Source organism: Lutjanus erythropterus, chromosome 1, assembly GCF_056507025.1.
Source record: "Lutjanus erythropterus isolate fLutEry1 chromosome 1, fLutEry1.hap2, whole genome shotgun sequence".
Classification (NCBI taxonomy): Eukaryota; Metazoa; Chordata; class Actinopteri; order Lutjaniformes; family Lutjanidae; genus Lutjanus; species Lutjanus erythropterus.
The window spans coordinates 2,048,941-2,063,433 of record NC_139317.1 but is presented as its reverse complement, the minus strand read 5'-3'; the positions used below and the strand labels follow the sequence as shown (position 1 = coordinate 2,063,433).

Sequence of the window (14,493 nt, the reverse complement as noted above, 5' to 3'; positions counted from 1 at the left end):
TGGCTTTGCAGTATCACACATTAACACAGTGGTAACAGTGTGTGTGTGAGCTCAGGCAGGTGTTTGCTGATGTTCATACAGTCATTTATTACTGTGAGCTGCAGCTTCAGTGTAAAAACAGCAGAGTGTCATTAATCAGAGAAGCAGTCAGTGAAGTCTTCAGTGTGATGTGGACAGTATTAAAACAGCTCCAGCTCCAGTGACGCTCTGAGAACGTTTGACTGTGGTTATGAGTCCTCCTGCTGCTGAAGAAGAACAGAATAATTAGGCTGCTGTATTTGTCTGACAGCTGGTGATTGTTGAAGGTAGAAATATATATCTATCTATCTATCTATCTATATATATATATATATCACCCTTTCTTGAGAATTGGGGCAAATCATGACCTGTCTAAAAAAATAATAATAGTAATAATAAATAAAGTTATTAGTACCAAATATAAATAACATATATAAATTAAATATATGTAATTTGTTTTAATTGTTTTTTTTTATTTCTAAACTTCAGAAAACATCCTTGTCCCAGACAAGAATTCACAACTTTAAACAATTTAAAAATGTGTTAAAAATCTTCAAAATCTAAAAGTAACAATACCCACTGATAACACGTGTAAAAATGTGCTATTTTCTATGAAAATGTTGACTCTAAAGTTGTTTCCCAGATGATTTAATCAGGCATTAAAAGGGTCAGCTATACCCTAAGGACCCCTGTCTCACTTCCTGGTTTTAAAAAAGGTGGGAATACTGCTCAAGCTCTGGTAAACTTTATTTTTAGACAAATTCATTCAATAATATTTACATCAGATGTGTCTCAACCTTTACATGTCGACTCTGTGGTCCTTCTAGATCAAAGATAAATAAGAATTATGGTTTAAAAATGTGTATTTTGATTCACATTAAGAGACTGAGTGTGTTGTCGCAACACTTTCTTCCACATATCATTTCATGCCATGCAGTCTGTACTGACTCATATTGTGCAGAGTTAGTGTGTCATTTTACATGTAACTGTCATACAGATGACAGAATATAAAGAGCATCAAAGTCAGCAATTCTTAACAGATGTGTACATCGAGCGTTACGAGTGCATCCGTCCAGAGGTTAAATGTTTGAGTTTTTGTTTCAGATCTGGACAGCATGAGTGTGAAAACAACCCACGGTCTGTTTGTGTTAATGTGATGTAACAAATACACACCTTGTGTGTGTGTGTGTGTTTCCTGTCTGTTTGAACTAATCGTCCAGTCAAACAGGCGTGTGGTGTTCATGGCCTTAACTTTAGTGTAATGAGGATGATGTATTTAATGTCTTGCTGATTTCCTTGTCTCTGTGTTTCTCTGCAGGTGGAGCGGGAGATAGCCATTCTGAAACTCATAGAGCATCCCCACGTTTTAAAGCTGCATGACGTCTATGAAAATAAGAAATACCTGTAAGTCCACTCACACTGTGAGCAACCACATCATCACTCTTCATCTAAAATTCAGTGCACAACTTCACTGTTTTAAACTGCCTTTGACCTTAAAAAGACTGAATATGCAGGAAATACTCATCAGTAGTTGGCATTTGTTGTTGAGTCATTTAGTTGAAATATATTTTGTAGTCTTTAGATCTTTTCAAAGTAAAATCATGCACATTTGCAAGGTTTTATTTTTCTTTTCATCCCAAGTAGTTTATTTGTCAAAGTGTAACAGTAAACAAGATGGTGGATCCAGATGCAGACAGAGCAAAGCAGAAACTGTTGAAAATGTGTTTTAATAAAGCAACTGAATACACAAAAAGCTTGTAACAGGACAACAATGAACCAACACAGACAGAGAGAAACACAAGGACTAAATAGACAAAGAACTAGTCAGACAATGAAACAAATGCAAATCAAAAATGATGGGGAAAAGACAAAGATGTAAAATCAAGTGAAGTGAAGATAAGTGAGAGAGAACCAGGACTAGAAAACAAAACAGGAAATGACCAGATGAACCCCCAGACAGTGACATTATTCCTTTATTGCTGAGATCTTTGATCTGTGAGGTTTAAAGGAAAGTGGTGTGTCTTTCTTCTTGTGAATATAACATTAATGAAATCAAAATGTAAAGTTTCACACATTGCATCGTATTTGGCCTGAATCGTATTGATTTGAAAATTTCTAAGATGCATCGTATCAGTCAGTGAGATGCACATTCCTACTTGGACTTGTTGAAAAGGGAAACAACAGTCTTGTCATATTTGCAGCCTGAACAGACAGTCAGATCTGCTCCAGTACAGTCTTTGGTGTTTTGGGAAGGCTTGAGGCAAAGATGCTGGTTCTTCAGATATTCCACAAACTGTTTTGCTAGAAAAATCTGCACTGTTACACTTTATATTTCTTCACACAAAATTTACAAATTTCAGTCTGACTTTAAGGCTGATGAACAACACTGATAAGATTTTAAAATGGAAACCAAAACTCTAAATTGCCTTCGGTCCCGTCGACAGACTGCAGAACACATTTACTGGAGTCTGTTCATTCTGCAGCAGTTCGAGCTCTGGGATTTTATTAAAGCATGAAATGTTTTATCTGCCCCCCCTCCTCACTATAACCTGCCCCCTGTGACTGCGGAGCTTTAATGTATATCCATGTTTTGTTGTATACATTAATCTACTGTGTGTGGCGGCCGTGCTCCAGTGGCACGGCTTAATGCGCTCTTCAATAATTGATAAAGGCTGTGCTGTCAAATGGAGCAGGAATTTGTTTTCTTAATGTTGCGAGGACAGGGACGGGCGGTCAGCGCCGATGCAAACAGTTTGCAGGAGAAAATTTCACACTCACAAATCACAAGCGAACACGTTTCTAATTTAAATAGCTGTGACAGGTAAACGCTTGAGCAGATCCCTTAATCTGCTAATAAATCAGTCCGTGGGGAGGACGAGCTGCAAGGAGGAGGCCGAGGATCGGAGATGTCTCCGAGACAAATGAACGCAGGAGGTAGATAAAACATTTTAAACCACAGGCACACAAAACAGCACGGGTCGGGGATTTTCTCAAGGATTTACATCCTGTACCAACGTACTGTGGTGACTTTAACACGCCTCAGACAAATACTCTGTAGTTTATGACTCAATTATTTCATTAATGCCTCCTTCATCTGGAGGAAAAATTAAACGGAGGACGTGAGGATGTTTATTTTCTGTGGGGACTCAGAGGTGAGTTAGTGCTGAAGTACAGTTTACCTGGAGTCTTACCATTTAAAGAGACTTCCTGCATTTCAGAAGGAACTATTGTTTCCTGCTTTTTATTCGAATGCAGTTGTCAGACAGCAGCAGTTATTTGTTACTTTGCTGATTCTGATTTTGCATCCAACATGCAACTCAGTCTCTTCAGTCTGCAATCAAATAATCTTACTTACTCTTTCAAACTGCATGTAGTGCTCATGCCAGTGCTTCTCATTAACTGTGGAGTCACCTCTGTTGTCATGGTGACCTTAGTTTTGGTTAACATTGTGTTGTGTTAATCATCAAACTGTTTTTCTCTCTAATTTTATGTCATGATTATGACTTTTAGTCTTGCAATTCTGACTTGTATCTCACACCTACAAGATCTGCCAGTAAGTTGGGCGCCACGATTGACGACCAACTAACCTTCATGTGGCCTTGTTGTGCCGTTTTCCCCTGTACAACATCAGGAAGATCAGACATGACCTGTCTGAGCATGTAGTACAATCCCTGGGTCAGGCTCTCGTGATAGCACACATCGACTGCTGCAGCTCCTTACCTGCAGGCCTCCCCACATGCACGTCCAAACCTCTACAGCTGATCCAGAATGTGGCAGTCAGCTGAATCAGATTCAGAACCCTGACACTCGCCTACAAAACAGCAACTAAAACTGCTCCCATGTACCTGAACTCCAGGTCTACACTCCATCCTGCTCACTGCACTCTGACAATGAAAGACGTCTGATTCAACCAAGACAACAGGGTCCAAAGCCGCTAGCTGGACTCTTCCAGTTTGTGGATCCTCGATGGTGGATCGAGTGACCAAACCATGTTTGAGTCCCTCTCAGTCTTAAAAGAAGACTGAAGACACAGCTTTTTTGTGAACACCTTTGCACTTTATTAGCTGCACAGGAAATCCATAAAAAAAACAATCTAATGTATCTCATGCCTTCTGTGCACATTGTCACTTGCACTGCCTGTAGGCACCTACATTCTCTCTGACTTGAACTTTGTTTTATGGCATTTACTCATATTTTTCTCTCCTGACTAGATCCTTGCTTGTGTTGTATCAGCTCTCAGATGTATATTGCTTTGGATAAAAGCATCTGCTAAATGAAATTGTAATTGTAATTGTACATCTGCAGTAGTTATGAGATTTTAGGAACTGAAAAATGGCTCATTGATTGTAGACATTTCTAGAAAGCACAGAAAAGGTTCTCAACTTGTAGAGAAGCTTGTCTTCTGTTGAGTCCTTCTGACACGTGTTCTCTCTGTTCCTCTGCAGGTACCTGGTGCTAGAGCACGTGTCCGGAGGCGAGCTGTTCGACTACCTGGTGAAAAAAGGCCGGTTAACACCTAAAGAGGCCAGAAAGTTCTTCAGACAGATCATCTCAGCCCTGGACTTCTGCCACAGCCACTCCATATGGTTTGTTACCTGTATACTCTGAGAAATGAGGGAGCAGACATCTCATATATCAGATTTTATCATTTTGAATCAGTCGGTCGGGTTTGGGAGGTTTTGTTACTTACAGCTTTGTACTCTGGGAGGGTTTGGTTGCTTTCAAATCAAATTTATTCAGAAATTGTTCTCACTAGTCAAGATTGTGTGCAGGAAAAATGGATGAATGAATGCAGGCTCATAAAATATGTATTCCAGTGTATTACTGTTTGAAGGCACAAATTATGGGTGGGGGAAATGTAAATTTGCACAAATAGCTGCTGCACCTGATTTATCACTGCTGGCCGACCACTGCAACAGAGGAAAATCTAATGTTCTGGAAAAGCTGGTGTAAAATTCTGCAGCACTTTTTCTTCAGACACAAAGGGAAAGAAAATAAATTGAAAACAGTGTGAGAGACACACAGAAACTGTTGTAAAAGCAGTGATCAGGTAAAAAAAAAAGTGCTTACAGCAGGCGAGAACATTACAGCAAATTTAAAAGAAAAGTAAAAGTCACTTTACAGGATCTCTCCGTTCAGCACAACACAAGACACAACTCAGTCTCACAACAAAGTGTGTAACATATAGAAATGTTACTATTATCAGTTACTGTGTTAGTTATCAAAAGGAGACCACACAGAATAACTCATAATTTCATCTTTTGTTATCTCATAAATATGAGTTAGCCACCAACCTCTCTCTCTTTTGTTTTACTGGAGGGCGATGGAGGAAAAACATCAAATAAGCCTGGCAGGCTACGTCTACGTTTAACTTTTTTTAAAAAAAATACAGGAGATTTATGAGAAAATATATAAATGGGAGGAAGGTTGGAATTAAAGGTAAAGTACAGAAGAATCCTGGGAAAAACAGAAGGGTTGACAGGTATGCTTTGAAAAGATCTTTATTATGTTTGGTGCAGTATCAAGTTATATCAAACAGCAATATTTGGCAGGATTGTTGGCAAAAACACAGAACAGGGGACTATTGTTTGATTCCTGTGTGAGACAAATAGTCAAAGTTGATTGTTTTAAGGAAGTGACACAAACCATCGTGTTTTTCTAAAACTAAACTAGTTACTAAACTGTAACTGTCACCTGAAGCAGCAAGCTTTATTTTGAAAGTCTAACTGGACTTTGCAAATGAGTTCTTGCTAACTTGACCACGGAGACAGAATGTGAACTTTTCACATCTAAACAGGACAAAATGTGACAATACTGGTGGGTCTACACTCTTCAGCGTGCCGCCGGATTGTAAGACAAAAGAGCAGCGATGCAACAACTGCTGCTCTTATTTTTCACGCAGCTCTACGTCTCTGTTCACCTCAGGGGCCTCAGCTTCAATAAGTATTTTCCACAGCAGCTCCTGTCCACATTGTTATGATTGAAGCAGCCAATAAAATTTTCGGAAAGTCTCCCATGGTAATTTTTCCACAACTCATTTATTCATTAATGGTTTTTGTCTGACAGCATCAGACTCATTGACTCATTATTTACTCACACACATCCGTCCTCTTGCAGAGTGTATTCACGCTCACATTTCTAAAAATGCCACTTCGACAATAATCAACTTTAGCAGCAGAAACTGTTTATTTTGCGATCCATTCAAGGCTGACCCAAAAGCTTCGAATCCCCAAAGTTTCTACCGTTGCCATGGTAACAGACATCCAAATCAGCATTCAAACCCCCCCTTCTTTTTATTTTATTTTATTTTTATTTTTTTTGAGAGGAAGCACACATTGTATCAGTTTCACTAAAAGATAGACAAAATACTGAGAGTAATAAGAGTTCCTCTAAGATGTTTATTATTCTCAAAAACTTGCATGTGCACTTGATATGAGGCAACAGAACATAACCGTCGGTGGAAATACATCCTCATGTGGGGGCATCTTTGCTTCCTGTTCATAAATGTGGTCCTGCAGGTTCAAGACTGTGAGGAACACGAGCTCAATTCTCCCCACACGCTGTAACCAACATGGAACCGGCCCAGTTCTGGTTCTTGAAATGTTCTGAGAATTTCCACCAAAAATTAACTCGTTCTAACCCAGAAAAGTTGGTTCCCAGCTGGAACCAAAAAGAAACACAGGCTGGTTCACTAGAGAGCACCGAGGTTTCAAGAATCTTGAACAAAACCAGTTCAAGTACCAGAGCTAATTTGGTGGAAAAGGGCCCGCTCTCATGCTCGTAAAGTTTAAGACTGTGGAGGCTAAAGGAGGACAAAAGAGACAGTGGTTGATGTCCCCTGTCCTCGTCTCTCATTAGACAAATAATAAAAAGTATTAAATTTGTTTGTTTTTGTCTTTTTTAACTTCACTCCCTGCAAACCAGATGAATTACAGCTCGTGTACATGTGTAGTTTTAGCACATTCCCTAAAAGAACTTTCCACCTTGACAGTAATTTAGTTCAGTAAATATCGTCTGTAGTGTAACACAAATTCACTATAAAGAGAATGATCAAGATTTCTTTGCTGTAAGGCAGCACATAGTTTATTTTCTAAGAACTGATAATGACGTCGTAATCCTAGAAGCAGGTTCTGATGAGTGAACAACAGGTTCCTCCTCTCCAGCCTCCCTCTTCATCAGCTGTTGCCGGGGGCGACGTCAGACGGTCCAGCTCCTCTTCATCTCTTTTCATCTCTCAGAGCACCTTTAGTTCCTCAGCACAGCACAGCTCCATGTATCTGAGAAGTGATTTCACATCAAAGACGTTCTGCCTCTGACATCAGACATCGAGTGTTTATCTTTTGAAGAACTGGATTAATTCTGAACCGGTCGAGCTCTTATCTGCTGGTTTCATTTCCTTTTGCTCATTATGAGTAAAAGGGGTCATTCAGATGCCGACTCGGACTCTTTTACACCTGGAGTATATCACTTCTTGATAATTGGATTGTAATGAAGTAGCCTTCACCTCAGAAGAAATCCTGTAGGTTTGAATGCTTTCAGGACTAATTGTTTCGCCCACAGCGCTGCAGAGGCTGAAGCATAAAAGCTAAGTGCCTTCAGTTGTCAGGAGCTGCTGGATTCAGATATTATTTTGCAAAAATTCAAAGCTGAATTGAAATGGTCACCACATTCATGGACTGATACTGATGTACAGAAATGGACAGACAGGATGGAAACAGGTGACACTCAGATATCTAAGTGCTGCTGTAGGTCAAAGCAAACAGGATGTCTGTCGTCTGAAAAGCTTCTTCAGCTTCAGAACAGTGAAAGAAGAAGCTTTTGAGATCAGATGTTTTGGTCTGGTGCTTTTCCACTGGCGCTTTTGGTCGTATCGATTCAAACTGTGGCGCACTGATTTTCATTTCCATTACCTCTTTTATCGCGCCGAGCCGTGCCCAAGATGGTCCTGCTCTGGAGCAGGGCCTTAGTGAGCCCAACCCTCCTGCAGCGACGTCTCTCCGACCCACGATGACCCTCTGTTTCTCCCCCTCGGACAAGCGGGCTCCTGGCACTTTGGGTTTGAGTCAGGTAGCTGCATGGCCAACCAAGCTAATGGCAGTTTGCTGTTAGCAAGTTTAGCAAAAGTCTTTCTTTCAGGGAACTCTGTAAATGACCTGAGTTCTGTATTCCATGTGTTCAGTCCCAGTCTGTCTGAGAGGCTGCTGAACCCTTTTCTGTTAGCCACTTACTAAAAGTTACAGGAAGCAGCTGTTAGCGATTAGTTGCTTTAGCAAAAAGTACAGCTATCTGTCTATCAGCAGGAGTTTTCAGTGACAGGAACAATGCATGCAGGGAATTGGAACTGGCAATGACTAAACTTGGGAGAAAAATTAAAATAAATAAATAAATAATAAATAAATAAACCCATCGGTTCCCGTCGGTCCCCGTCAGGTATGGGTACAGATCTCAAGCTCTAATATAAATCAGTGAGCGTTGAACCTGAGCGGCTGGAGGACATCAGAAAATATTTCTCCATAAAATATGAGTCAGTTTAAAATTCATTTCACAACATTTCAGTCTCTCTTCTGTTTTCTTTCCTGCAGCCACAGAGATTTGAAGCCGGAGAACTTGTTGTTAGACGAGAAGAACAACATCAGGATAGCAGACTTTGGCATGGCGTCTCTGCAGGTCGGGGACAGTCTGCTGGAGACCAGCTGTGGGTGAGTAACAACTGAATGTCAAGCCGAGGTCCTGAAACTTTGGCTGTGAGTCCAACATAATGCACTTCATAAACACTAACGAGAAAAGGTTAACAGAAATACAACAGATTATTGTAAATCATGTTTTTTTTTTCTTTTTGCTTCATAATAAAAGCTTTTAAACAGCAAAACAACAGGGAACTTTTATTGTGAAGAATTTTTAGCAAATGAAATGTCCACCATTTTACAGCTGCTTGACTCAGAAGTGCATCATGTTGGTCTGTGGGTTATTTATTCTAAAGCTGCAACTCTGCATTCTTATTTATGTTCAGCAGCATTTAAGTCAAGAAAGGCAGCAAAAGAGAATTGAGGTTGATTTCTCACCACATTATTCAGAACTACAACTGTTGCTTTGACTAAATGATGCCTTGTTAAGTTCTGTAATCCACCACAGAGAACAGGACTTTCTGATCGTTACAGAGAACAGATTATTGAGTTTAGTCATTAGAAGAATGAGTCAGCTCAATATTTCTGTCCTTCTCTTGTCTCATCCTTATGGAACAAAGTCTGGATGGTAACAGAGATGTTACTAGCTGTTCTTTCCATCAGTGGATTTTCTTTCTTTTTGTTATACTTTATTTAACAAAAAAAAAAAAAGATCACATTATCACATTAGAAAAGGTTGATCAAAATGGCAAAAAAGAAAAAGTTCTTACACTTGTTTAAGGTGTTTTTTGTTTTTATATAATAAAAGTTTATGCTCTTAATCGGTGATAGAAACGCTTTTCTGAGGTTCTGATGTAGTGAACACATAAGTCACATGACTAATCAGTTGTTTCTTCACGGCTCTCACGGCTCTATAACACGTCCATGATGATTCCACACAGATCTGATGGAACCTTCCTCACATTAATACATGAAACAAACAAATATATCAATGATATCTTGTTTTCTACATTGTTTTTCACTGTTTGAACTGTTTTATTTACATCATCGTGTTGCGTCCTCTTCTTCTGCAGTGTTATAATGGTTTTCTGACCAGAGAATTGGCGCCACCTGCTGCTTATCTTGATGAACCAACTCGTAAAAACAAAAAGCATTCATTCACATTTCCTTTTTTCCTGATTTACTCGAAATTCAGTTAAATACATTTGGATGGAAACACAACCAGTCAGGTTTTCCTGCTCACAGAGTCGTGCACTAGTGCCTTCATGTACCAGGATGCATTGCAGGCAAGCTTGCATCTCCCACGCAGATGTTGCCATGTTATCACCACCCTGTCGTATAGCTGTTATTTTGCTGGCAAGGACGTATTGTTAGGTGACAAAAATACTCTCTACGCAGAGGACAAGACGGGAAATCTGATCTGAAAAAGCCTGTAGTTCTCCCTTAATACTAATGACATCACTGTGACATCACTGGATAGAAAGAAGAACAACAGATTTTTCAGAAGAGGTGGTGAATTCAAGGGATTTTCAGGTAATACAGAAAAAGCTACTGAGACAGGGACTAACATCGTTCATCTGAAGTCATATTTGTGTCCACCTGACGTCCAGTATTTGTTCTCCTTTTAGCTCTGCTTTGGTCTCCACCAGCCACTTAATGCTCCACTGTGTTCGTCGTCTGGTCTCTAATTGTGTTGCTGCTGAGCAGGTTGTGTATGGTGGGTTTATCAGAGCTCGCTTGATGAGAACAGACAGGACGTGTGCTAAAACTTTGAGCTAAAAGAGGATAAAATCACATGGACTCATCAGCAGAAACAATCCTTTTCATCTTACAAGTACTCATTTAATTTATAGTTAACAAAACATTCGATTAGTGGATCTTTAAAAGTCCTGTGTTGCTGTATAAAGATGTCGTGACTCTGGAAACAGAAGAAATCTTTCAATCCGTGAGCTGCTGTTTGTTTGTTCCGCAGGCTTTATAAAGCTCTGCAGGACTCGGGCTGGTCCGACGTGTCCCGCTCACCACAGCTCACCGCAGGCCAACAAGTGTTTCATGGAGTCAGTGATGTGGAACAGTTAAAGCCGACTCCTCCGGCTCAAAGATGCTGCACAAAGACAGAGGGAAGAAGAACATGGAGTTACTGAGAAAAATGTTCTGCCCACGGTTACTTATTCATCTTCATTATCATTCAGTACAGCAGTCCGCCATAAGTTCCCTGTCAGAATTAATTTGGTGGCTTAGAAATTCAAATGATTATATGCATTTTGTAGATGTCTAGCAGAGTTCTCCTAATAACTGTAAAGGCCTGGTGGACCACCAGACCAATGGGAACCTCCACCGGGCCAAAACTAACACCAAATATCCATTCAGTCCGAAATCATTTATCTGCATTTGTGGGGCTCTTACAATTAATCATGCACACAGCTTATTTTTATGAAATAAATGCAGCTTATTAAGCCAGGCTGAAGTTTAAGACACTTTGCATTGGCTTCACTTTTCAGACCCAGAGGTTCCACTAATTATTATAAAATCTGTGGTTCATTTAGACCTTGTCAAATTCATATTTCGCCCAGCTTTTACCTGTGAATAACCAAAACCAGCAGCACATTTACTGGATGTTAAAAATGCTGATGGTTCTCTACGTGCACAGAGACGTACTGATGGTTCCACAGGACATAAACAGAACTGTGTCCATCTGTCAGGCTCCTCTTCAGTGATGAGGACAGTTTTTATGAAGATCCTCTGATGGATCCTGTAAATATCTCGCATGAGTAACACATCACATGACTCTTCACATGACGCTAATGGAATTTATTAAATGTCACTCTGGACACGTCGCCTCCAGCAGGAAGGATGAACATTAGCTCTGCAGTAATTAGATCGCAGTTAGTGTATTTTGACACGACCGTGTTTGAGCAGTTCACATCGACTGGTTTTTACATACATTAGCATAATGAAGTATGATGTTGGCAATGATGGAGCGTGTGTTTACTCTGCGAGCTCCGAGGAGACGCCGTGAGAAGAGTCGTGCTCTCTGCTTCATTTGTTGTGATGAATCCACACAGAGGGAGACCAGGCGAGGGTTACCACTGTGTGATATTCAGAAGAACACAGAGAACACAGATCCCTGCAAGAAAATAACAAGTTTCTGACTGTCGCTCCAGTCGTGACCTGTTACTGATTCCACTTTATCCACAGCTCTCCTCTGTCTTTGTTTTCTTCTTTATCAACTGATTTGAAGCTGTGAAAATCCTCAAAACTGTAGATTTCTGTCCAACAGAACATCTAAAACGTTCTTCTTCACTCTCAGTTGTTCTTGTTAATACATACTTTTGAAATAGAGAATTTTTTCTGCTGTGATATTTTTCTAAAAAAAGGAACAAGCCAGTTGTTTTAGCTCACAGATCAAACATTAATCTGTTACTCCAGTCCCAGCTTCTCTCTGCATTGTTTATCTAGAACACACCCAGGGGGTTCTACTGAGAACCCGTTTATATTCCAAGGGTTTTATTTAGAACCACACCAGGGGTTCTACTGAGAACCTTTTTATATGCCATGAGTTTTATCTAGAACACATACAGGGGGTTCTACCGAGAGCCCTTTTATATCCCAAAGGTTTTACCTAGAAGCAACTCGGGGGTTCTTCAGAGAACCATTATATATTATAGTACAAATCACCCTTGACAAACCCTTGATGAAAGAGTTCTTCAAGGATTTCAGCAGTCTTTGAAGAACTCTTTCTTCTCAAGAAGGTTCCTTGGATGAAAAGGGTTCTTAAGGGAAACATTAGAACCTTTGACAAACACTTTTCTCCAAGGGTTCTACAGCAGCAAATTATTCAGGGTAGAACCACAGCCCTTCGGGAAGAACCCTTTTGGAACCCTTATTTCTAAGAGTGTAGCCTCTAAAACAGTTTATTTGATAGTAGATGGATTAAATTTTACGTGACTGATGAAATTCTTAACGACGGATTAATCGATCATTGATTATTTGTTATCAGCCCTGATGTTTAATTTGATTTTGGCCTCATGTTGTTGTTGTTTAGCCTCCATTCAATGTTACTGACAGTATTAACTGTCTGTAGTCGTAACAGTGACCCTGAAACTGACCTGTTTGTGACGTGTTTTGTAACTGTGTTCATTAGAAAATACTGTTCCCCTGTTAGCCGCTGTGTAATTCAAACATTCCACGTTTGTCTCGACCCCGAACACTAAAGTTCCACGGTGTGAGAACAGGCGAGAACAGGGTGCAGGGCGGGAATGACAGAGGCACCGTTCCATTTATAAGCATCAAAATGATTTTGACTCTGTTCCATTAAAGTAGAATAGTTACATAATGTTGCTTTAAGTTGTGTGACATTGTGGAAACACTGTCGGATGCTGTCATATGTTATTCAACAGGATGAGCCTTCGTCACTGGAATTTGGATTGAGGCCATTTCATGTTATGTAACACTCACTTAGCTAAAAAAAATATATATAACCCACATCAGGCAATAAAAGTTTGATATTTTCATGGATTTTTGTTAAAGTGGTTTGGATTTCTTCAGAGAGCTTTATAACTGAAGCTTCACCTTCTCTCTCCAAGTCATGGCTGCTGGCTGTGTGTCCTCTGTGTGTGTTGTTGTGTCATGTTGTGAGTTCTCTCCAGAATAAGCGCCTCTTTGCCTCTCTTACAGATCTCCTCACTACGCCTGCCCAGAGGTTATCAGGGTAAGTGCTCTCTCTGCTCTGTGTTTCTTTCATACAGTAATAGCAGCTCCGACCGCACTCTGCACAATGGCTCTTACATCACGGCTCCATCCTCTTTTCATTCACAGCGCCCGACCCCGTCCCCCTCCGCCGCTTCACATACACTTTAAACACACTTAAAAGATCATCTACTGGTGATGCAGCTCTGCATTTCTTTGTACATTTAGTTTCTGCATGTCCTCGTATGTTTGAGCGATGATATTCATTTCATTCCTGCATCCAACCTACATGATGAAGACTTCCTTATTCATTTTCTGTTTTGTGTTGCATTTAGTTTTTACTTTGAAAGAGATATTTTTTTAGTCTGAACAATTCTGCCCTACAAAGGAAATGAGTTCTAATCATTTTTGTGACATTAAAGACACCTTTTGTCATGCAGACAAACATCTTCTCTCAAATATCTTTTATTTTGGAGAAAATAGGGTGTCACAATTAAAAACCTTTACTTACAGTATTCTAACATGTAAAATATATGCAAAAAGAACTATGTGCAGTACATTACTATATATTACAACAGTATGGGAGATATTAAAATAAGACCACAGACTCACCACGACTATGATCTAAGATGTGAAAATGCATTAAAAATAAGGAATCAGTGTCATATTTTATCAGAAAAGGTTTGATTGTATTTAGTTTTTTGTTGTTGTTGTTGTTGTTGCAGCATATTTCCTTTTATGATTATAATATAAATATTAGTAGTTTCAAATGCTCAGAAACATCCCAAAACCATTAAAATAATTTGATTTTGAAAGTTACTTGGAACATCACAGGTCTACTGTAATATAATAACAAATGTTGTAAATACATAATGATAATAAGAATAATGTAAATAATAACAGTAACAGGTGTAATTTCATTTTAAATCATTATCAGACTGAGGATGCATCAGAAAAAACTTAGTGTGCCACACATCATTTGTCTACAACACAGAGCTGCATGAGGAGGAGGCTTGTTGTTAATGATGTCACCTACTCAGATGATCTGAAACCAGTGTGGGACTGAACCACAACATCAAATTTCACACGTATAAAAAACATCTGTATAAATAAATATGCTGTAAAATGTACTCTGCATGTTTTATTACATGATTATGACCCT

General features: G+C 39.5%; 1 protein-coding gene across 1 annotated transcript in view; it reads left to right on the top strand.

Annotated features, from left to right (window-relative positions):
* LOC146332448 (serine/threonine-protein kinase BRSK2-like) overlaps positions 1-14,493 on the top strand; it is a 158,150-nt gene that overhangs the window by 100,420 nt on the left and 43,237 nt on the right. Inside the window, exons 3-6 of the mRNA XM_084715457.1 lie at positions 1,337-1,422; positions 4,464-4,604; positions 8,601-8,717; positions 13,320-13,353. Of these exons, the coding sequence (XP_084571583.1) occupies positions 1,337-1,422; positions 4,464-4,604; positions 8,601-8,717; positions 13,320-13,353 (378 nt within the window). The remainder of the gene's footprint in view (positions 1-1,336; positions 1,423-4,463; positions 4,605-8,600; positions 8,718-13,319; positions 13,354-14,493) is intronic.